Source organism: Channa argus, chromosome 18 (genome assembly GCF_033026475.1).
Source record: "Channa argus isolate prfri chromosome 18, Channa argus male v1.0, whole genome shotgun sequence".
In the NCBI taxonomy this organism is placed as follows: domain Eukaryota; kingdom Metazoa; phylum Chordata; class Actinopteri; order Anabantiformes; family Channidae; genus Channa; species Channa argus.
In genome coordinates, this window is record NC_090214.1 from 20,936,497 (window position 1) to 20,961,630 (window position 25,134).

At 39.4% G+C, this 25,134-nt stretch overlaps 2 protein-coding genes across 3 annotated transcripts; both read right to left on the reverse strand.

Moving 5' to 3' along the window:
* Positions 1-169: 169 nt before the first annotated feature.
* psmb7 (proteasome 20S subunit beta 7) lies at positions 170-6,527 on the reverse strand. Of its 2 annotated transcripts, none has more exons than XM_067483751.1 (8): positions 6,383-6,527; positions 4,613-4,706; positions 3,276-3,373; positions 3,016-3,156; positions 2,757-2,872; positions 1,799-1,857; positions 1,534-1,685; positions 170-388 (listed from the first exon to the last, which is right to left on the reverse strand). In XM_067483751.1, exons 1-8 carry the CDS (start codon positions 6,442-6,444, stop codon positions 277-279), a joined length of 834 nt encoding a protein of 277 aa, XP_067339852.1. In that variant the 5' UTR covers positions 6,445-6,527; the 3' UTR covers positions 170-276. The 2 variants fall into 2 exon arrangements, with proteins under 2 accessions (XP_067339852.1, XP_067339853.1); XM_067483752.1 differs by lacking the exon at positions 170-388 and adding an exon at positions 1,104-1,330.
* A 1,977-nt stretch (positions 6,528-8,504) lies between these two features.
* Positions 8,505-19,540, reverse strand: LOC137104229 (nuclear receptor subfamily 5 group A member 2-like). The gene is made up of 6 exons (XM_067485158.1): positions 19,439-19,540; positions 18,633-18,774; positions 15,632-16,245; positions 13,361-13,480; positions 11,680-11,827; positions 8,505-10,680 (listed from the first exon to the last, which is right to left on the reverse strand). Exons 1-6 carry the CDS (start codon positions 19,538-19,540, stop codon positions 10,430-10,432), a joined length of 1,377 nt encoding a protein of 458 aa, XP_067341259.1. The 3' UTR covers positions 8,505-10,429.
* Positions 19,541-25,134: the final 5,594 nt, after the last annotated feature.

Consider the following 25,134-nt stretch of genomic DNA (forward strand, 5'->3'; position numbering starts at 1 on the left):
CTTTCCTGTCTACTGCTAGACACACTAACTCTATACCAAATTTTCAACTACTGGCTGTTTATACATTTAGCTAAGAGTTGGTTAAAGTAATTCATAAGATCTCTTCTCAGAAACCCTGCAGATGGAACACAGTACAGGATACAGCTATTTTATATCTAAACAGAACAAATCACGAATCAACTTATTTTTATTGAGAACCATGAAGAAGAAAAAAAACATGCCACGTGTGTTAGGAATTCTACAGGGTGGTGATTTACACGAGGAAGCCCAAGTATTTTAGGACGTATCCATGGTCTGTACTGACTCTTCCACTACCTCTATGTTCAGTGGGGTCACCACCCTTGTCAACACGCCGGTGGTTCCTCTTTTGTACTTGTAGTCCCCGGTTCTGCGTCAGAGGGAATAAGACAGATTCAATAATACTAATACTAATACTAATAATAATAGAAATTGGTTAGTTAATGTGATCTGGTCATCAGCAAAGTCAAAACGACAAAATATTACTAAGTGATAAAACAGTCATGATCCTTCCTTCTGATCTTTATTGGACACACTTGTGTCCAATAAGATTCTATCTGATAAAACACAGATACAATCTTTCATGTTTTTGATGAACACACCCATCAAACATACAAAGGGATAGTGAAAAATTGAATGACAACCCTAGACTTAACAGATGTCATCAATTATTGAAGAATGGAGATTGGGTTGAGTTGTACCTTGACCTACACAAAAACAGTCAGTGTGCTATTCTCAGGCAGCATCAACTAATGTTTCACCCAAAAGAGATCTCAGAAGATCTACAACCCAGAGTTATTGATAAGCATGTGGTTGGAAAGACTTACAGCATAATCTCAAAGACTTAAGCTATTCATCAATCCATAGTTAGACATAACTATATGACATTAGGATACTTTTTCCACCATCACTTTGTATGTTTGATGGGTGTGTTCATTAAAAGACATGAAAGATTGTAGCTGTGTTTTATCAGCTTAGATATATTGGGCTTTTGATATTTTTGACTTTGGTGATGTGACCAATTTATGCCAAAAAGATAAATAAGAATTGCAAACAGTGTTTCAGTCAGAGTAAGGGAAAATCAATAACATGAAACAAGTCTTAGTTTAATGTGGTTCCACACATTAAAGATGTCCTCAGCACAGCATGCCAGTCTCAACACACACATGCATGTTAGTTAGGCAAGTCAAGTATTTGGATTAAAAAACAAAGGGTAGTAAAATCTAGTGTGAGGTGACGGCTGTTAACTCTGTACTCTACTCAAAGATTTCCCATCTGGACTCACAGCTGCACAGCTTCAAACTCATGTGTTCTTCATGAAGAACAAGCAATAAGACTAGTCATCCACCAGTTTTATCAAGTGATGGCAAGTTAATCATTTTATATGATGGTTACAGTGTTATTAACATGCTCTGTGATGATGTGACATGATGCATTCTGTTACAGCAGACACAAACAACAGCACATCCTCCTGTTCACGTGAATCATGGTGGCTTCCTTTCTACGTGTGCTCACCTGACCCCCTTCTTGTTGGCCTCATCATGGGGCCGAATGTAATCCACCTTGCCCTTGGTGATAACACACAGGTCAATGTTGCTGCCAGAGCCCAGGTCGTTGAAGATGCCAGCAGCTATGGCGTCACGCACCAAACGCTTGGCCTCCTCTTCCTTCAGTATCAAACATAACAAGGAATCAAATTTACCTTTTTGGGATGAGCGCACACACACACACACACACACACACACACAGCAGGACAGTCTCTTGTGAGTCGGTAACTAACCTCCATGTCAGGCTTGTAGCGGTCCTCAAACACAGCCATGGCAGCCAGGGACCCAGAGCCTTTACAAATAGAAAAACTAAAAGCTGCATCATTGATATTTCAGCTTAGATTAAAAATGGTTGGTGGTCTGTAAATCAAAATCCAGATGAGATCAGACTGTATCTGTAGCCAGAGAGGTAAAACCCAGAGCAACACAAATCAGAAAATCACTGCTGTTTGTTGAGCTTCCTGCTGTAAACACAGTACTCCTCTCTCATCTGGCAGAAGACCACAGAGAGCTCAGTCTGACACAGGCCAGACTTTGGTTATTCGGAGCAGCTTCGATGGTTTGTCCACTAGAGAGCACTGCAGCTCCACTGCTTCCACACACTGATTAACTAAAAGCAGGGTAGCTGAGCTGGCAGAGCAGAGTGCAACAAGTCAATGTTTGTGGTTTTGTATCTTAATACTGAGGTCCTTATTACCTGAAATACACGACTGGAATGTTAAACTACGGCACCTCATTTCTCTGTAGAACCTAGATAAGATCATCACCACTTTAAAACTGAAATCTTCTGTCCAGCAAATATGTTTCTAACTTCTACTCTATGTGGTTTGAAAGCTAATTAGCTAGAAGACAGCTACAGTGAGTTAGAGTTTTGTACTACGTGTGAGTGTATATCCAAAAGGGATTCAAAACATTTACTTATGTTGAGCATTTGTGTCAAAACCCAAATTTCCGTCAAATGTCTAGTATTGGTTAGACACAGCAACACCACTGTTTAACATCTTCTAAAAATGTAAAGCAGAACATGATGTAGATCAAGGTCTGCACCTCCCCCGATGCATCTGGCAAACACCACGTATCAGTAAAATAAAATAAAACTAACATTTTTAAAACGCAAGATAACAAATTACGAGTGAAATATAAGAAGCACACACCAATACACACAGTGGTGTGTTGGTGTGGGAGACTAACCCATGGTGACGTAGGGCAGCTTGTCAGTTGAGCCGTGGGGGTAGATGCTATAAAGATGAGGACCATTACAGTCCATTCCACCCAGAACCAGAGCAGCCCCAATGTAGCCCTGATATCTGAAGCCACAAACACACACGGAGCAGCACATGACACTTGGATCTTCAGACAAACTCCAAAAACACATCTTCTTTGGGTTATTAGATTTATCAACACTCATGGTTCAATGATGTGACAGAGGGATCCAGCCCAGAGAGCGTACCTGAAGAGCATCTGTTTGAGCATGCGGTTAGCTGTGGCCACGCGTGGCAGCCTTCCTGTAGAGAGGGAGTGAAGCTCCAGGTTGGAGGAGATGATCTGGGTGGTCATCTCTGTGTCTGCAGCTGTTCCTGCTCCGCAACAGCTGGGCAACAACACAATGACATAGCAGGCTAGTAGTTAGACAACTAAACTCTCAAGAGAACACATGTTCTTCAGCTCATTATCTGGAGGGTATAGAAAACCGGAGCAGCTGTCACTTACTAAATGTTGGGAGAGATGTAGTGGATCTTGGAGCAGTTCTTGTCAGCCACCACCATGCCCTCAGTGGCTCTGGTGTCAGCGCCAAGGATGACGCCATTCTTGACAGACACAAGCAAATCAGACTCAATAAAATTGTCCTGTACTTCTGACTTAACTGTTTTACATGTCTAATCCAAATTTAAGAGGGGAGAAGCTTTTCCTGTGTGTAATGTGTGTTTGGTGAAAGTCCAACATACAGGCAGTTTGATACATGACACATTGGTACAGATTGGTACATGGTAAGGCAGTCACAGATCAAAGGGTCAGTGGTTTGATCCCCGGTGCCAGCTATACGTTGAAGTGTCTCTGGGCAAGACACTGATCCCCTAACAGCCCTTTCTCCTCCCCAGCTGTGCAGTGCTGGTCCAAGCCCGGTAGAAATTGGGGAGGGTTTTGTCAGGAAGAGCATCCAGAGTAAAAACTGTGCCAAACATGCGGACAATGATCTGCTGCGGCGACACTGAACTCATGGGATTTTTAAAAATGTATTTTATAACAAAGCAAAATTTTGTAGACAAGAGCTATTGGACAAAACTGACTTACTCTTCTCTGCCTTTCACATGGCTATAATTTATAGCTATATATCTCCCATAGATTCGGTGCACTGGATTACATTTGATTTTACAGGTCTACTTAATAAAGTGGCCAGTAAATGTGTATTGTTATATGAAGTACAAAAATCTTTACCATAAAACTTAAATAGCTCTAGCTGCAAAGAGTTAATCAGTCTAGAATGATTTTGTAAGTTAGGCTAGTGATGAAAATGTGCTTTATGTTTCTCTTGCATTGTCTGTGTCGTCTTATTTCATTCTAAAATAAAAACAGTGCATCAAACAGCACCCAGTGTGGATACAGGTTAGGACCTCTGCTAATCATTAGTAAGTAGCATACGCTGCCTATTAATCCTAATCCCATAACTACGGGTGTGTTTGTTTTATCTCCTATGTAACGGGAGTGGGTGGTGAATTATCAGCTGTTCCGTGTTGGGTACAGCAGCATTGAAGTCAGACTCCAAAAACATCACTCCTGAAATTTGTAGAGAGGAAAAGACTTCTCTTGCAGAAGATTCATGGAAAATGAGAATGATGCAAGTTTTTCTTTGGTTATATGCAACAAACATATTGCACATCTGGTAATGAGACTGTTGCACATGCGCACATTGTGATGACAATGCTGAAATGACATATTGTCCAAACCAACATAAACCAGCATACTAGTAGCTACTAAACTTTTTATTTCGGATTAAACTACATCTTCAGTTCTGACTTATTTGAAGCAGCCTGGTTTGTGCAACTCACCTTGAAGACAACACCACAGATAGTTGTTCCCGTTTTACGGGCAGCCGGTAAGCTGCATCCCACTTGGTTCAGTTCACCTTCTAATAAAGCATTTCTGAAAATAAATCAAAAATGAAAAGCTGAACAGAAGGAAAAAACAGGAGGAAAAAAAGAAAAAAATAGAACACCTGCCCAATTATTGCCTTGAGTGAAGTCTTCAATATCAAATCACAGGTTGCATATTTATTAAACGGTTGGTCTTCTGAATTAATGAACCAATGAAATGGTTTATCCTGAGTAAAATCAACAACGGTCAATTTGTGGCTTGCTGCTCTTTGTTTTCGGTTTCCCAAAAACATATTGCTGATGACTACATAGAGCTTTTTAAAAAACGTACATACAAACGTACATAATTTCTAATTGAAATTTTTAAAAAAAAGGCTTAAATGTATGAATGTACACATTAGCATCTACTGCTGTAAGTGCTGCCCTGCAGCAGTAGAACTGTACCCATCAGCCACAACAAAACTACTGCTGATATGAATAATGACACGAAGGACATGGGTCAGCTCGGCTACTGAGCAAGCTGCAGCTACGCAGCCTCATACGCAGCAAAATGGGATCCACTGTGTGCAGAGGTGGTAGAACTACATAAACATAATACTCACAGTATTGGCCTAAGAATATTCTCTACTACAAGTGCCACTTTAAATCTTTCACTCAAGTTAAAATACTAGGCAAAATACTAAGTACTTAAAGTACACAAGTAAGAACTAAGAAAACAGTGCATTTTAAACAATACATATGGTAATTATGGCAAAACATGTACAATCCATAATGGTTCATCAGCATTTATTGGTTCGTAATATTTTTATAAAACACATGTAATTTTTTATGTTTAAACCACTTTGTGCAGGTAATGCAACTTTCAGTGTTTTATGGAAAATATATTTTTCAGGATTTAATGGAGTTACAGTTGGATACAAGTTGGGAAGAACAGTTTAGATTGTTTATGTTTTCTACTCTGTTGGCAGCAAATTAAAACCCCAAAAATCCATCCTGAAATTTCTGCCATTGTGTTTTATAGAAACATTATTTAAAGGGCAGATGTTTTAATGATTAAACATGTGTTTCATTATGAACTGCATACATACTATGGCCCAAATAAGATGTGTTATATTGTCATTTTAGCAACTAAAAAAAGTCAAACATGGCATCGTTTTCTTTATGTGAAAAGTAGAAACGCCAATGATAAACAGATGCTGGAATTTTAATGTAATTATTTTAAAACGTTAGAATTTAAGTCTCCAAGAGCCGACACAGGTTATTTCTATTTAAACCATGAGAAATAATTGTTTTGTTTTTTTTTAAACAGTGTTTGTGATGCAGGCGATGATCAAAGTGAAGAAATGTATCACAGACAGGCAACAGTTAGCAGAGTAACGAGAAGAAACGTTCGGAGCCGCGATTTTCTTTGGAAAACAACACTGTATAACGTTACTAACACAGTTTCTTAAAATGCTACATGTGACCTGTATGTTTTAATCTGTGAAATATAATGTTCTTAAGGTAGAAACAACCAAAGTGAGCATTAAGGTTATTAACGTTACAAGCGTGGCAAAATGCCTGAGTCATTGTAAGGTTAGAGAAGCCTACTCAACATATCTATCACCAGAAAACCGTCTGAAAAACCTCTATTTTACGCACCATCTATATGAAAATGTCGGACCCTTATTAAATCAAGTGATGTAGTTCGCCTGATCCGGTTTTCATTCAATGAAAAGCGCTCACCTTTTACAGTTTTCGAAACTGAAACCGCTAAACTGTGGCCGCCTCACTGTCAACGTCGCCATCTTGGTGAATGAAGCTTTGGGCTTCCGGGAAGTTGAGGAAGCGGCTTGTTGACGGTGCTGCGTTTGAGGACACCTTGTAAAGAAGCGGCGTTTAAACGCCCAGGAAATGATTTGGCACTTTCTCACAAACTGTGATACCACCACACAGGGGAGTAAGAAAAATCATTTAAAATCATTTAATCAAATACTGTGCTTTTTAGGCAATTGTACTATTTTTAGGCACTTGTACATAGCTGGAGTATTTATATCTTGTGTTTCATGAGGGATTCAGTGGGAAATAATGTAGGTTTATACTCCATTTGATTTAGCTCATGGGTTTAGTTACTACTTTACAAATGTAGTAATAAATAAATAAATTAATTAATTAATTAACTAGCAAAGTCTTTGACTCATTTTTACCTTTTCTATAGCTTGTTCTTGGCTGGATTTATTGGAATATTTGATAAATACCCTATTTTGTCCTTACAGGCAACTTGAGAACACTAGATTTTGTAGAGGGTCTCCTGCTTTTCTCAAATGTGCGTGGTCTCATTTGGCTGCCTTGTCTACGGTTGTCTAAACTTTTATATTAGCTGCAGATACATAAATGCAGGCTACTTGAAATGAAAAGGATCAAATGATAGTTTAATCTATGTGGGAATTGTTTCATTTGGACTAAAACCTCATGACTGTCATGAAGCCGCTCTGCTCCCAAACTCTGGAACTCGCTCCCACCGGACATTAGAAATATTGACTCTTCTGGTCTTCAAATCCAGACTCAAAACCTGCCTGTTCAAGATCAACTACTCACTATAATCTCTAATGGCATTTTCCTGTCAATATCTTCTGTTTTATATGTTTGTTGATTGTTTGTAGAGTGTCCTTGAGTGTTTTGAAAAGTGTTTATAAATAAAATGTATTATTATTATTATTATTATTATTATTATTATTATTATTATTATTATTATTATTATTATTATTATTATTATTTGAAAGATGAGAACAGATTTAGCAGTTTAAATATTTTAGCAGCAGGACTGTGGTTCTTGGAAAGTGACACAACAAGGTAGAGCAGGAAATCTTTAGCCTGTGGAAAAGTATGCAGAAAACTGGTAAACTGTAAAAATAAATTCTTCTATATCAGATTCGTTTTCTAAATGAGAAACAAAGATAAACACATTACAATATTACTGTTTACCGTCTAATCAGTACACAAAAGAATCAAAAGAAGTCACCAGAGGATTTACTTTTGCGTATAGTTGTAATAAAGTAATGTAAAAAAAAAAAACACAGAAATACAAAATCTTTTGGGGATTTTGGAGCATTTAAGCAATAGTATTGAGATGACTTTAAAATAATCTGTTCTGTTCTCAACTCAGCCTGTCTACTGTAAAATACACTGAACAGTGAACAGTGAACTTCACATCATTCAGATTATAATTTGTCACTTTCAATTAAAATGTTCTATATTATGCATAAAATATTCCCTGGTTGTCCAGACAACAGAAACACAACAACGTATAGTTCCCACATTTTCAGCACTACCACAAGTTCTAATAAATTTCTGTTTGATTAGGGTGTTGAGGTTTCACACACAAATATTCCTAAAAACAAATAAAACAGAAACTACCTTCTTAGACCTACATAGAAAGCAGTGAGTTGAGATTCCTGTAAATTGGATGAGTAGCCATTGGTAGTTCTGGATGTCCTCTATAATATGGCATGTGATGGTTAAAGTACAGTAAGGATCTGTTCTTTTTAAAAATATTTGCTGCTCCAAAACATATCTTTATGTGGGGAGGTGCCTCCTTTGCCACAGACTCGAATAACAACCCTTGGAGCGTTGCAAAAATATTCACTTTGACAGCTTTTTTGCTTTTTTTTGTTTTTTAAATTGAGTCTTCCCCTGTATCAAGATTATTTTTGCTGGACTGTACATTTTGTAACTTCTTTCGTTTTGTACTTTCATGATGACTTATAGCTACTGCAAAGGGCTGAACAGAGTGAGGCAGAGCAGATACTAAACTAAAATGTATTTGTCTTGATAAACACATTCTACAATTAAGCGATTCCCCATTTTTGTTTTATTTCTGCCTTATTTATTTTATTACCAGAATGCAAGAACAAAGTCACCAACCTGAAAGGCTGAAAATTTTGAGAGGCTGACTTTCTTTTACTTCGTATAATTATGAAATGCCTTTAAATTTGTAACTTTCTGTAGCCATGACTGCAGCAGATTCTGTATTGATGTGTAGTGAACATGCTGCCATGTTCTGTCCTTGAACAGAATTGGTGCCAACTTGATGCCAGGTGGACGTCAAGGTCGCGTAGGAAATGGGCTCCAGTGAGGTGGACAAGATCAGATAGGGAACCTCCACACAACAAGATGAGTGCATTACGTTGATTAAGCCTTTTATTAAAGCAGAGAGGGCAAAACAGGTGGTTAAAGGTGTAATCTGGGGATCTCAATAACTGATAACAAGGGTTTAATGTACTCTGTCTTTAACCTGCAGGAAATGTGCCTGTGTTCCCATCATCCATTGCCTTCATGTTCCAGTGCATTTATCTTGGACTAAACAAGCTTCAGGTATCACAGCATGTGTATCCAAGGGATGCGTTGGGAAGATTTCCAAAAACGGAGGACTTATCGACTGTGTCACTGAAGTCTCCACCCCTGCTGGACTAAACAATGGACCCTTGTTTTATGGCCAGGAGGTGCTGAAGGCCACAGACTTTTATTCAAGTTGGTGTTTTCTGCAAAGTCTGAGGGTTTTAAAAACATCACAAAAGTCGTGCTGTTGTTTTTTTGTTTTTTAATGTAATGTAATAATGTAATGGTGCCCTCAGAAAAAGTGCGGTTGTTTCAATGAAAGGTTGTAGTAAACAGATACAAATACAACGATGTCACACGTAGAACAACTTTATAAAACAACCATAATTTCTGTTATATTGACAGTGGGTGACTACCAGTTACTTAGCTCGACAGGACTTTTTTGCCTCTTTCTGATTATTATTTAATAATTCCGGTTTCATCTTACTGCTCTCGTGAACATCCAGCAACAGCAGGTGGTGGTTTTCATTCAAAAAGCTGTGATAAGTCTACTGCACACTTTACACTTACATTCACACCGATGGGGGAGCTGCTATGCAGCTGGCCAACACTCACCGGGAGCAACTAAGTTGGGGTTCAGTGTCTTGCTCAAAGACACTTCAACATGTGACTGGAGGATATGGGGATTGAACCAACAACTATGAGATTGGTGGACGACCGCTCTACCTTCCTGCACCACAGTCGCCGACTGACAGAGTTAGACACTATTTAGAGACAGCTGTATATCCACAGCTGTCTCTGACAGGCTCTTTGCAAAGCAAAAGCACAGCAAGAATAACTTCATGAGAACTTTATTTGTCTCTGCTATTACTGCAGGAATTACACACATGCAGAGTTATGTACACCGGTGGTCTACATGATATGCTTTACGCTTTACTGAATGCACTAGAATAACACACAGTCTATGAGGCTTTAAACAAAACTGACAATAAATCTTCTCCGCTCATATGTACATTGTCAGTGAGCAGCCTGGATCAGCTTGTTCAGCTGTGTTGATGACCAAAAATGATTAAAAACACACGAGAAAGACACACTGCTCCACTGGTTGACCACTGGTGAATTATTAAACAAATATTGTCCCAAACGCTATAAATCCCCTTAGTTTAACTGTAGATCTCATGTCCGGTTAACTGGCTATTCCTATTTCCTATTTACTTTACAGAGTAACTTTTATTAAAATTAGAAACTCATCTCAAACTTCAGCGTCTTCATGCTAGATTTGATAGCAAACACACATTTGCCATAATGTCCCATAATGTCCTAAGTAAAATGTTACAAGGTTCAATTGATAGATGCCACATATAATACAAAAGTTAATCAGATTTTATTAGACACTCTTTGGACAACCTAATGCTTTCATGGTCTAACAAGCAATCACAGACCCTCTCTGAGGCTTCATTCCCAGCTGTGCTTGGCGTGGAGCATCTCAGTGAGCAGGTTGTTACAGGGCACCTCCGCACTCAGGTTGCAGTACAGGTATTCTTCAGCAAGGACACTGAGGGAGTGTAACTCAGACAGACACAGCAACAGGTGAGCAAAGCGTCTGAGGTACTGGGAAGAGGGGCTCCATGTGTACTCCAGCAAGGCTCCTTTGACCTGCTCCTGCACACTCTTTACAAACTGTTGGTCTTCTAGCTCTGTTACATCTTGTCAGTGTAGAAAAGGGAAAACAGCAAGACATGAATATTCATGGAGCAAGAATTGTGAAACCATTTCATGTCAGAGAGTGGAAAACTAACTTGAGTTCTCTGGACAGCCTCTTTCTGACCACATTAATCTGGGACTGACCTAAACTCTCAGCTAAGGAACTAAAGATCAGATAAATTATACAAAAATTAAAGTAGAAGGAAAATTAGAAAGGAGGGTCGAACGTGATGCTTCGTGACTGAAGCTGCTACCACATCAGCCACCAGGTCAATTCAATTGCAAAAGCTGGGTTACAACCAGCAGAGGGCACCGCCTATGCATATTTATAAACATATGCACAAAAATATCAAGATTTGGACCTAAATCAATAAACAGCATTATGTAATACCCATATACACGGATTGTGGGGGGGGGGGGGGGGGGTAGTTTTTGTTTATAGTTTGTTTTTATTAACAAGAACTGGACTGATTTGTTTAAAAAGCCGGACCCCATCATCACAACCATGAAATGCTATACAATGTTTGAAACCTCTACAGTAAATGAGAAAACTGTAATGATGCTTATTTTAGTGCCATTGTCAAGTACTTTTACAGACAAGTGGTCCAGACATCTCCAAAGTGTACTTCACCTAATAGCTAATACTACAGGCCTTATGTTATATTATATATACATATTTTTGTGTTTGTACAAGGATTTAGGTGCATAGCAAAGGGATAAGCACTTGGTTAAAAAGATTATGGTCTGGCTTTATAGAGAATAATGTAACAATGACATACAACGTGTTTTTGCTTTTAAACAAAACCACAACCTTTCTCTAACTTTAACCAAAGTGTTTTTTGTTGGGTCTTTGGGATGACAGTCCTGCACTTTCTACATCTGCCTGCCCAGCCACATCATTGCAAGTCATTTCTCAGTGCTAAATATTGCGTGTCATTCATTTAAAAACTGTTCACACTGATCACATTAACTTCAAAATGTGTCACTATGTTGTCACTAACCTGGGTTAAAGAGGATGAGAAACTTCATGCAGGCAAACACTTGGCGGTCCATGTTTAGGATATGCAGCTTCTCAATCAGCTCCTGTCCTTTGTGGACCAGGCTGGCTAAGGTAGGACTAGCAGAGGAGGTTATGTCTGACAGCTCCACCTAAACCCAGTGGTAAACATACACCATCAGTGTAATTACAGTCTGTCCCTGTTTGATGCACAACTATAAAATAAAAATTAAAATAATCACAATTGAAGACATTGCTTGGTAATGTCCAACTTTTCTCACCTGCTTAGACTTTACCCACATACTCAGTGATGTTGTGTAAAATTATATTTGACCAAGCTCTGCACAGCTTTAACTATGAGGTTTTTACCATGTGTCACTTCCTGGCAAAATACACAGTACACACGGGTCCCAGTAGTGTTGGAGACACTCATGCAGGGTTTGGATGGGCTCCATTACATTTAGTCCTGTGCACAATTTTGTGTGGTGACATTTTCTCTAAATTTTATTATAAGCAATGAGAGGGAAGTTTCTATAAGTTTTAAGTAGTTTTCTTTTTTCTGAAATTCAGTAAAACCAACATCTGTAATTGGTTAATTCTCCTAAAGTTTTATCTATTTGACAAAACACAAAGAAAGGTTGTACATAATTGGCTGACTAACTTCATTGTATTTCGTAATTATAAGCAAATTTAGAGTTTGATATCTGCAACACTCACAAAAGGTTGGGACAGTGTCATATCTACCACTGTGTTACATCACCTTTACTTTTTTAATGGGTTGGGAAATAATGATACTGTAACGTTGCAGTTTGGGTGCTGGATCAAAACAATTCAGCCGCTCAACACCCTGTTGCCATCATTGTTTGATTCTCCTTTTCATGATGCTTCATACACTTTTAATTCATTCAGCAAAACACACAATCTGGGTTCAGCTTCACCAAGCTGGAATTGTACTGATGAAATATCCACTGACTTCCAGAGAAAGTCCCTGATGGCAATTTTCTCTGAAATCCCAATGTACAGCTTTGTGTTGTGTTGTGTTCATACTTACGCAAGTCACTGATGCCGTGAGCATTGCCGCACCCCCACACATCACAGATGCTGTGATGCCTTTTTGGATCGTTGGCACTGGGAACCTGATCAAACTCTAAATTTGTTTATATTTATAGAATATAGAGACATTTTATTTCAGAAAACCTCTCTCATCTAACACTATTATGTCTCAGTAGCCCAGAACTTGGACAGTGTTTTTCTCAGGATAACTGGTGCAAACTACGCCTGATACAGTAGACTGATGATGGTGTAGTATATATCCATGCAAGGTGACAAAATGACACACATAGTGTTTGCAGCATATAGACAAAGAAGATGAGAATAATCAAATGATCAGCATCAAGTCCTACAAATTATAAACCTGGTAAAAATAAAATAAAAACAACAACAACAATGCAGCTACGAATGTCCCATTAACTAGCCAGTAAACAGCACAAGCAAGGAAAATGTTGTGTATTTCCATCCCATTAATCCATTACAGGGGCTCACTGCACACTAGGTGACACCAGCCCCCTGCAACCAAGAACCCAAACTAGGATAGATTTGGATTAACTGGGGACTAGAAATAAAGGTCACCCAAGCAAAGGAGGCAGAGATGAAAAGAAAGCGGCAGAGCAGCAGAGGTGACTCACTTCCTGCCCAGTGACCAGGAGCAGACTGCCTTCTTTGCCATATAGGACCTGCCTGGAGATGACGTCCAGAAGCAACAGTTCACTCCAGCAGTTGTGCAGCAGCTTCATCTGGTCACTCAACTTAGAGCAGAAACAGACGTTTATCAGGCTCCTGATCAATCTACATTCAATCTAAACTCAGACAGTTCAAAACAACTTTAACTTCTTCCCGTTTCCATGACTCAACACCGAGTGTGGTGAGTATTAGGAGAGGATTATATGGCTCAGGAAAACCCCTCAGTTTGCATTTGAAGCTTAATTTACGTTTCTGAGCATGTGGTCACACGGTGGTCGCTGTGTGATTTTGTCATTATAATGATCCCACAATAAATGCCTGCATTCAAATAGCATTGTTGTGCCATAAAGAAAGTGAGAGCCACATTTCAAACATCTCTAATGTTTTTCTATTTCTGAAATAAATAATTTCTGAAATTTCAAAATCATCTTCCAGTCTCTTTGCTAAGCTAAGCCAACTGGTACCTTAAGATGTATGAGCAAATATAATTCTCATCTATTTCTTCACCCGAAAAAGCATTATTTCTGAAAATGATTTCTGAAAAGGTATGTCTACAGACCATATGCACTTTGGCAATATTGTCACCCCAATTTCAAATAAATGAGGGGGCCAGAACATTCTACTATAGATCCACTACCAACTTTGACTTTAATTCTAAATGTTAGTAGAATGATCACCTTTCTGACTGAGAAACTTTAACTTGGTAAAAGCAGAATTCAGGGCAGAGATGCTGTATTGGACTGTATGAGATGGTATATGAAGTGACAAGTGAGTATATAGATATTCCTACCACTGGTTTCCAGTGTTCTAGAGTTGGCAGAAGCAATGCATCAAGTATTGCAACAATGTGCCAACAAAGACAGGGGCTGAAGAAAACTGCTAACAAGCAAACGTGGAGTCAAACTGGAGAAAGCAAAAACATTTGTTAAACTTCATGGATGCACAGAAAATGCATTTTGAGACACGTGAATGTAAACACCTTTAATCGTTGATGGGCCTGTGGACACAGAAAGTGGCAGCTATTTTGGTTTAAATCTAGCAGTGAGGTTGCAGTAAGAACCACCCCTGCAAAAGGGAGCCTGTGGCCTCCATCCGATGCCACGACATCACCTATGCCCTCATGGAGTAGCAGTATGTCAGGTGATAAGGCTACTTGTATATTTAGAAAGTACATTTAATCAACCTATACTGCTTCTATGTAAGATATTGCAGTGTAACTTTTTCCTGCTTTGTGGTACTGTTTTATTGTCATCGTTACCTTGGCGATACAAAAACATTACAAAGGATTGGCAAAAGTCAAAGGTCGGACAGTCCATACACTGACTTTATGGAGTTTATGGAGCATAGAAGAGGGCGAGATGATGGAGCCAGGGGAAGGTAAGGACGCAAGAAGTAACAGAGGATTGCAGTTATAACACTTTTATATTGTATTGCCCATTTACATCCATGTTGTAGTTAAAGCAATCAAAACTAAATTACATTTAGGTCATATGTTAGGCTGAATTACGCAAATTTAGCATCACTCTAGTATTTGTCTCTCCTAATGAGGCCACTCTTAACCTTGTTTGTGCCACTACCTTGTCCCATTTTCATTCTGCTTCCCCTTGTCGGTGTTTCTTTGACAACAAGTTGTGGACCCACAACTTACGCGGATATGCATCCATTATCTGTAATCACTTATCTTGTTAATGCTCACAGGGGGCTGTCATAAGATGAGAGGCGGGGTCCACCCTAGACAGGTCTCCAGTCGTTCTCGGGGCCAACTTATGTGGATATCAAAGGTTTATTTACTATGGTAAACCTTTATTTTAAGGTTTATTTAAGTTTAGTTGAATATCCTAGGGTTTTTGGTTTTGCCCACAAACAAGAGATCAACAAACTGAACTGGAGTAATAAGCTTCAATCATTTTCAGGTACAAACAGGGTCTGAAGCTATGATCTTGAATTTAGACTAACACCGTTTTAATTGGGATCTGACGGGCCTGGTGGATATGTGGTAGAGCATTGGTTTGGGATGCAGAAGGCTGTGGGTTCGAATCCCTCCCCACCACGTGCGGCCCTGCCCAGTTACCAAGTGCCACCTTGGTGCAGGGCCCGAGCTCGGATAAAATGGGAGGGTTGCAGCAGGAAGGACATCTGGCATAAAAGCTCAACCAAATCAACATGACAACCGCTGTGGTGACTCTTGAAGGGGAAATTTCAAAATGCAACCTTACTTTAAGTTGTTTGAAGAACATGGCTGTGCGAGCCCACTCCACCATGAAGAACAGCATCTGGTCAGCCATGATGCACATCAGGCTGAAGGTGCTGGGACTCTCTTGTTGGTTCCAGCCAGCCTGCTCCTGCAGGAGGCGAGCAGCCATCTTATTCTGCAGCTGTAGCTCATCGGGATCACAGTGCAGGAACTCTAGCACCAGCTGAGGTATCCTGAGACCTTGTGGAGAGCTTGAGCACAGCTTATCGGATTTGATGCAGACTCCTGCAACGGGACTTGGTAAACCTGCACAGTCGCTGTGTTCTGACTTGACCGACCAGTTCAAGATGAAGGCGCATTGGCACTGGGTATAACCAGGTGAGTTGAAGGGCAGGGGTGGACACAGTGACAGAGGTTGGTGGTTGATGCTGTCATTTTGTGCAGTGGGTAAAGAAGGTTCTGTTCGGAGGCAACCAGCAAAGGTAAAGTCTCTCTGGTAGGTTGAAGAGTCCAGAGGTGGTCTTCTGAATTCACTGGCTTGAATCAGAGCTTTTCTCTGCTGCTTGAGGGCACGATCACGCTTGTACATGGGGCCAAACTTGTTTCTGCCACCTCGCATCCGATCCGCACGAACAGCTGATGAGAAAAATGTGTTTACAGCAGTTACTCATGGTGATGTGTTAATGGGAAAAGTCCACCCATCCACTAAAACAGCTGTGCTATTTCAACAAACAGATCACTGGATCGTATGAGAGCATAGGGACAAACGGCCTCTATGGGCATTAAGGTGGGAGAACAGGTTGGCTTTTCCTGTTCAGGGTCATGGGGTTGCTGGAGCTGATCCTAGCTGTCATAGAGATGAAAGGCAGAGTACAGCTGGAACAAGATGACAGTGTATGTCAGGGCTGCACATCATTCATACTCACATTCACACATTTGATACATTAGTATTTTAAAGTACCTACAAATAAGTACATTGTACAGTAATACTGTCAGTGGATAAAAAGTCGGACAATGTGATTTTTTTCTTTTTTGATTTTGTAAAAAACAACAGTATTAGTACTTTACTATGCATTGGGGAATTATATTGTAAAGTTTTAAAATAATGTATAAATTATTGTTGCCTCTGAGAAGTAAGATATTTAGCTGAGCCTGAGAAGTCTTCACGTGTAGAGCTACGCACTGCAAAACATAGTACAGGATTTTAGGGTTAGGGTTAGAATTCACATCAACCCTCATACAGACACTAAAGCCTGTCAATCAGTCTGCAACGTAAATTAAGTTATTTGTCTCTGCCGTAGACCTCTCAGCTGGACATACTGCTCCACTGGGTGAATGTTTTTTTATTCAAACTTTTCGGTTTAACAAAAGTTGCCCCAGAGACTATGATTTCTCATACAACCTTGTACAGTGGTCTGAAGTAAACTTGTCTACTCAGCATGTGTGAGATCTTGCCTTGGATTCACAATGGTTCAGAGCTTCATGAGCAACATTTGGTAACAATACTGATGTGTTTGAAATACTGTTTTTAGTCATTTTGGGGCAACAACATGGGTTTATGTTACAGACAAACAAGCTAGTGTTGGTTACACACTAGGAATTTTTTTGGGTGCTTGTTAATTCCCTTAAATAATTGTTCCTCAATTTTTGGTGGCCCCGGAAGTTGTTCCAGTCCTCAGTGTTGAAGGGTGCCTCCTATATCGCTTTGTGGATTGAGGATCAAAGGTTGAGGGTTGAGGAGTGATGTTTGAGGAGAGATAAGCGAGGACACACAAGAGCATCCTTTAAGGACTGACACATAACTTTTTATTTATTTATTTATTTTTTTTTTAGAAATTAGTGATACACAAATAGAAAACAAAATAGAAGCAATGTAAGACAGCCAAGTTTTTATTTGATTTATTTTCACATCTGATCAAAGCTGTGCATCTGTGTTGTTATGGAGCCATAAACCACTTTATTTATAAACTAGAAATGTTTTTCTCTATAAATGACATTGAGTTCAGGAAAGTTTGATGTCTTCCAGTAATTACCTAATTTGGACCTTCCTGTGTGTTTAGTATAAAAATAGGGCTGCAATATATTCACCTAATTTATTTATTTAAATGTGTCTTAACTAATTAAAGGGAAAGTTGAGTTTATGCAAATCAATAATCATGATCTAAATTCTTGAATTTACCAATAAATGTTCAGGGAAATAATTTGTTTATTGAATAAATAAGTGCATTGCTCTCGTTAGGCACATTAAAAATAGAGAATTCCGGGGTTAATACATGAGCAGAGTTCAGTGTTTTGCCCAAGAACACGACAACAATATGTGACTGTGAGGAGCAGGGAACCAAAGCACTGACCCTGCAGTTTATGGGTGACTGTAATTAGCTGAGCCACAGTTGTTTGTATGGGGATTGTTGAAAATACAATTAATTGAGTTAACTTGCATTTTCAGGGCCAAATTCTAAAGTTAGATGGAATTACAATATAACAATATTACAACTTTTTGTCCTGTTCTATCATCAGATTATAAAAAGGGGGAAGCGTAACATACTTTCACATCAACCCTTTTATTATTGCAGCAGTTACAAGATATTCTTCCTGTTTTAGCTGTAATTTAGGTGTAACTGACATGGATCCCAGCATTTCATGTCCCTTCAGGACTCGGGAGACTAAAACATGTAGACAAATAGAAAACCATTCAAAGTTCTTTTCATTCGAACCTGTCCTGAGCCCCAAAACTTGAATCTTTAACAAATACTAGATCATTCCACTGTATATACTGTATTCTTACTAATAAATGGTCTTTCTTGTATAATAAAATGATTTTACATTCACAAATTATTAACAAATGTTATACAGGTCTGGATTTTCTGTTCATGTTATTATTATTATTATTATTATTATTATTATTATTATTATTATTATTATTATTATTATTATTATTATTATTATGTTAGGCCTAAATATTAAGTTGTCGCTTTGTTGAAAAACATTAGTGTCACTCCACTCACTGGTACTTTAGTACTTACCTTCCAGTCGCATGCCGACTAATAGACACTTCTGAAACCTGCAGAACGGACAGCGTTTCCTCTGAGTCTTATCAATCCTGCACTCCTGGCTTTCTGCACAGATGTACTTCTTGTTGTTTTGCACGGTTCTTTTGAAAAAGCCCTGTGGGTGTCGAAGAAGAAGGAGACACTTGTTCTCGCAATGTGGACTGGACGAGTTCACATAGAAGAAGAGAAACCAACATCTCCTATAGGCAATTTCTAAGAGCTGACTGGGACTGTTTTCTTGGATTATTTATGAGAAACAAACATAATAATAATAATAATAATAATAATAATAATAATAATAATAATAATAATAATAATAATAATAATAATAAACTGGCTCCATTTGCGGCTCAGAAAAAACTCTCCGACACCACAACCTGCTGCGCAAACCAACATCCATGTCCAACACGAACATAAACTGAGAGAAATCCCATAGTCACACACTTTATTCCCTAATCATATACTTAAAATATGACCAATTCTATGAAAACGATTTTTATGTAATTTATTAAAATTAAATATACTGAAAGAAAATATGATTAATTCATATTTTGTGTGGTCAATGAGGTGTTTTGGATTCAAATCAAAACTAATTCAAATTTAATCCATATTCGAGTCAACTCACCTGAGAAAATCGTTTTGAGCCAGAACATATAAAGACTCTGGACGTGCATACGTGAGCCTGATAATAATTTAGCACTAACTGCTAGTAATAAAAAAAAACCTCCCTAGTAAAAGAAAGTTACACAACTGCACGCAGTACAAAAACCTGAACGGACCTTGCAGCTTTCACAGGTCAGCAGACCGTAGTGGTACCCAGAGACTCGATCTCCACAGACTGGACACAGTTCCTCCAAGTTCACATTATGTCTGTACTCCATTCTGCAAACATCAGCCTCCATCAGAATATTCTCACAATTAACTGAATGTGACAAAATGATACCAAATCTTACGCACATCTTTAGAAATAGCTGTGACAAACAGGAAACAGTGACTGTGACTATCTTACCTGCTGTTCGGCCTAAAGCTGCTATTACTCCCGACTATTCGTCCCCTGTCTACCTGTACATGTGTCCGCGGTGCTCACAGCATCACCGGTCTCATGTGATCATCCTTCTGAGGACGGACGCAGTACTTTTACTGTACTGTACTTCTGGCTGCTTTTTTTTTTTTTTACTTCCCTGCATCTAAGATCAAATATTACATTTCACTACATTTCTAATAAAAGTTGCGTTAAAAATCACATTACACATTTCATAATATGCCACCTTTTCCGTTTTTTTTTTATGAAAAGGAATCAATGGCTCCATTAAACCAATAAAATATGATTTAAGACAAGATTCAGACTGAACAAAAGTCACGATTGTTTACCGCATATTACAATAGGAGGGGCTGATATATACGGGACTGATTTACCGGAGAAACAGGGAGAAGACGGTGGTCACGTTTTCAGTGACACAGCTCAACCAGTCACGTCTTATTAAACCTAACTAGAGCCCAGTCTAACAACATTTTAACAGTTACTTGGTTTGCATCAAAACTCTACACACAAATGTATAAAAACAAATTATACTTTTCTCAACAACAACTACTTGCGTGATAATTGGAAAACATTCCATTGTGTCTGTTGTAGGTTTAGCGTGTAGGGCACAACAATGTGCTGCAAAGTTATTACAGCACTCATACATACATGTATTTTCATAATTTATATGGGCCATGCAGATTCAGTATATACACACACACACACTAAAAACACCAATGTAAGGAAGTTTTGTTTGTTCTGTTTTTTTATAATGTTTTATTTTGCTATGAACCGTAACAGACAATCAGGGGCAAATTTAAAAATGTTTCACTGGGGTGGGCAAACTGAGGCACATACTAAAAATAGATTGCCACAGTTAGAAAATGGTTTAAAAATATTAAAACTCAACTTAAAACTTTTTCTGAAATAATAGACTGTATAACAAAACCCTAATAATGTTTATATAAAGTTTTCAGGGTACAAAATGTCTATGGCCAGAGCCCCCCTAGGCCCCCCTCTGGCCCTGCTTTTAAAGTTATTTATTATCAGACCTTCCTCTTTCTTCCCCAAAAAAGAAACCAGCCCCAGCAGGAAAAGAGGAAGGCCAGTGGCAGTGAGAAGACTCATCCAGTGCCTCTGATGTATCGCTTCCTTCTCGGGGGGAGAAAGTGAAAAGAGTCAGCCTTGGGGTGATGATACCCCAGGAATAAGGTGTATAGCACAGTCCTAGAGTCTATGTGGAGGTAGAAAGGTAGGTTGTTGAAAACTTCTTTCAAATCAGAGTACACGTATGGCACTTAAGATATATCGGGAAAAACAGTTTCAGACACAGTGGGCACAAATGCTGAACGCAGACATGACTCAGTATATGAAGCCACCCACTCCAAAATCTTACCTGACTTCCAGTCCAGGTGTGGGCTGTGGTTCTCCACCCACAGAATTTTAATACCACTTGATGGTGAGGGGACTGAATAATGAGGAGTGAGATGGATTCCACATGGTTGTCAATGGTATAAAGAGAGGGGCAGTTTTGTGTGAAACCTGATGTGAGTGTTGATTGTTGAGGGAGCACACCTGAAAAAACTGAGGTTAGGGTATTGTTTCCACATTGATTTTCTGGGCAAAATGACGGTCAATGAAGTTGGCATAAGAGCCTGAGTCAATAAACACAGAGACAGGAGTGCGAGTGGGACCAACGCTGACCTAAGCAGGAGTGAGAGGACGGGAGGCTGGTGGTGATGTCAGAGATCGGCTCCACAGTGTCCTCCCGACCCGTGCTGTGCCCCCTCTTTTACTGGACCTGATACGGACCGTTGGCCTGGGCCGCCAGATATTGTAAGGACTAGGAGGGGGGAAATAACTTGCTCAACAAGAAAGACAGAGAGAAAGGTCAAAGACTAAATAAAAACTGTAACTCATGACGTAAACCAAAATGCAGAAGTGGGGAAGATAACTAAACTACAACTGTGCTGGGAAAACAGGGAAATGGGATAGAAACATACCGGGTAAGTGCCAAAGAAAATAGCAATTAACCAAAAAGCACACATGCACACATACTAAAAAACAGGATCAGGACTACACAAAAACTAAAGGTTGTGTACACACAGGAATCAGACAGAATAGTAACTAATATCAAGACACACTTGTGCAAAAGGTTAAATAAAAGGGTTAAAAAGAGCTCTAAAGCTCAGAGCTCTAAACCGAGACTGACAGACCAGTCCAAACCGGGAAAAGATCCGGGGGCTTGCTGTCCAGGAGCATTCAACACAATGACCACAATAAAGACGAACTGGCAGGAAACTGTGGGGAAAGCTGGAGCTAAATAAGCAGAGGCACACGTGAAAGAATCATGACACATGAGGTGGGTAAAGAAACCCAAGAGACAGCAAACAGGAAGTGGAACAGGGACAACAATATAAAAGCCTAGGGTAGGAAGTAAAGCTGGGGAAAACAGGAACAAACTAAACACGGAACAGGATCGCGAGTAGAACATGAGTAGCCTCGGTCTCCGGTTTGGCAGGGTTGAATGTTCTCAAAAGTTCTGTGGAGAATTTCTCAAATGTGGAGCAGCACTCAACCTTGGATGCCCACTCAGCGGTACAAATTAGTGCAAGGAGTGTAGGTGATCATCAGGTGGGGAGACGTATCTGGGAAGACAGGAGAAGTCAGTTAGAAGCAGGTCCGTGCAATGCATATGAGGAATACAAGATGGCAGATGGCATGTACTGCGATAGGCACCAGGTGGAGGGTAGTGGAAAAAGAAGGCAGTAGTTGAGTTGAGGAAACGTCCAAACAAGGTTAAATACATGAAGTTAGGTCAAAACACAAAGATAAGAATGATGGAGACTTGACACAAAGTGATCAGACAATCTGCCAAACGAGGTAGAGAATGTGGGCTGCTTAAATAGAGTCTTCATACAACAATTTGTATAAAAACTTTCAATCAGGATTTAGAGTTCATCATAGTACAGAAACAGCTGTACAAAATTGAAGTCATAGTATTTGGGCCTAAAAATCTCAAAAATAAGCTGTCGAACCATATTCGTTACTCTAGATGACATAAGTCTGGCCCTCAGTACTAATGCAAGGAACCTCTTGAGTTATTTTTGACCAGGATTTGTCCTTTATATCAAATATAAAACAAATCTCTAGAATAGCCTTCTTCCACCTGTGGAATATTGCCAAAATTAGGAGCATCCTGTCTCAAAGTGACCTTGAAAAACGTACTTCTAAATGGTAAATGGTCTGTACTTACGAAAATATTGGCAATTCTGTCAGAAAAAGCAACCCTTCTCTCTGAAAATTGTTGCAATTTCAAATGTTTTGGTATTCAGGTGCTTATTGTTTTTGTTTGAACTGGAACAACACAAAAAACAAGAAGAAAAGAAAATTCAGACTCGATAAAATTCACACAGAACTCAAAAATGGCCTGGACAAAATTATTGGCACCTTGTCAAAATAGTAAGAAAAAATTGTTTTTCAAGCATGTGATGCTTCTGTAATTTGTATTTAAACACACCTGTGGCAAGTAACAGGTAAAAGGGAAAAAATAGTAATCACACATGCAACCAGTTAAAATAGAAAAAGTTGACTCAACCTTTTGTATTGTGTGTCACACTGAGCATGGAGAAAAGAAAGAAGTGTAAAAAGGTGTCTGTGGATTTGAGAGAAAAAATTGTGGAAAAGCATGGACAATCTCAAGGTCACAAGTCCATCTCCAAGGATCTTAATGTTCCTGTGTCCACTGTATGCAATATCATCAAGAGGTTTACAGCCAATGGCACTGTAGCTAACCTCCCTGGATGTGGATGGATAAGCAAAATTAATGAAATATTACAACAAAGGATTGTTTGAATGGTGGATAAAGAACCCCGATTAACTTCCAAACAAATTCAAGCTGATCTGCAGACACAGGGTACAACAGCACTATGCGTCGCTATCTGAATAAAAAGGGATGCTATGGTAGGAGACCCAGGAGGACACCACTGCACCAGAGAGGAGTTTGACAAAACGACAGTCCTTCTGGAAACATATTGTGGACAGACATTGTGGAGACAATGTGAAGCTTTTTGGTAAAGGACATCTTGGCACTGTTTACAGAAAAAGGAATAAGGCCTTGAAAAAAAACAACACCGTCCCTACAGTCAAACATGTTGGAGGTTCAAAGATGTTTTGGGGTTACTTTGGTGCTTTACTGTGTGAACAATATCATGAAATCTGATGACTACCAAAGAATTTTAGTGTGCAATGTTAGTGGCCAGTGTCAGAAAGCTGCATCTCCAAAAGAGGTCATGGGTCTTCCAGCAAGACAATGACCCCAAAACCCACTTTAAAAAGCACGCAGAAATTGATACAAACAAAGCTCTAAAGAGTTCTGCGAGGGCCAGCAATGAGTCAAGTTCTGAATCCCATAGAACACCTGTAGAGAGATCTCAAAACAGCAGTTGCGAAAAGGCTCCTTCAAATCTGAATTACCTGGAGGAGGTTGAAAAAGAAGAGTGGTCCACTAGAGAGGTATGAGAAACTCATTCATGGTTACAGGAGGCGATTGATTTTAGTTATTTTTTCCAAAGGGGGTGCTACCAAATATTAAGTTAAGGGCGCCAATAATTTTTTCCAGTGCATTTTTTGGGTTCGGTGTGGAATTGTATCATATTTGACTTTTCTTCTCTGTTTTTTTGTGTTGCTCCAGTGCAAACAAAAACAAAAAGCATGTGAGGTTTAAATGGTTGCATTTTCTGACAGAATTGTGGTGCTGATATTTTTGGCCATGACTGTATAAAGTGCTTTTCTACCTATTGGTACTCAACGTGCTTTACACTGCTTCTTATTCTCCCATTAACACTCACAATCAAACACACCAATGGGGGAGCTCCTATGCTGCTGGCCAACGCTCACTGGGAGCAACTATGTTTGGCTTCAGTGTCTTGCTCAAGGACACTTCAACATGTGACCGGAGGAGGCAGGGATCGAACCAGCAACTGGGGAATTAGTGGACGACCGCTCTATCGCCTACACCACAGTTGCCCTTTATAGTTGCCCCAACATCTAGGTTGGACTGCTGTAATTCCCTACTTTCAGGATGCCCCAGTAACTCCCTAAAGAGCCTGCAATTAATCCAAAATGCGTACTGAGTACTGACTGGAACTAGCAAGAGAGATCATATTTCACCTTCACTAGCTTGTCTCCATTGGCTTCCCATTAAATCTAGAATAGAATTTAAAACCCTGCTTCTTACATATAAAGCTCTGAATGGTCAGGCTCCATCATATATAGAAGACCTCATAGTACCATATCATCCCAGTAGACCACTTCGTTCTCAGAATGCAGGCCTACTTGTGGTTCCCAGAATTTTCAAAGGTAGAATGGGAGGTAGAGCCTTTAACTATCAAGCTCCTCTCTTGTGGAACCAGCTCCCAGTTCAGATTCGGGAAGCAGACACCCTCTCTACTT

Bases quoted from the DNA above. Each gene is read 5' to 3' on its own strand.
- psmb7 (XM_067483751.1), bottom strand. From the start codon at position 6,444: ATGGCGACGTTGACAGTGAGGCGGCCACAGTTTAGCGGTTTCAGTTTC. The intron at 4,707-6,382 runs GTGAGCGCTTTT...ATTTATTTTCAG, and splicing joins AGTTTCGAAAACTGTAAAAG to AAATGCTTTATTAGAAGGTG. The intron at 3,374-4,612 runs GTGAGTTGCACA...GTGTCTGTCAAG, and splicing joins TCTGTGGTGTTGTCTTCAAG to AATGGCGTCATCCTTGGCGC.
- LOC137104229 (XM_067485158.1), bottom strand. From the start codon at position 19,540: ATGGAGTACAGACATAATGTGAACTTGGAGGAACTGTGTCCAGTCTGT. The intron at 18,775-19,438 runs GTCCGTTCAGGT...CGACACCCACAG, and splicing joins TGACCTGTGAAAGCTGCAAG to GGCTTTTTCAAAAGAACCGT. The intron at 11,828-13,360 runs GTGAGTCACCTC...CACTGGGTTTAG, and splicing joins TCCTGGTCACTGGGCAGGAA to GTGGAGCTGTCAGACATAAC.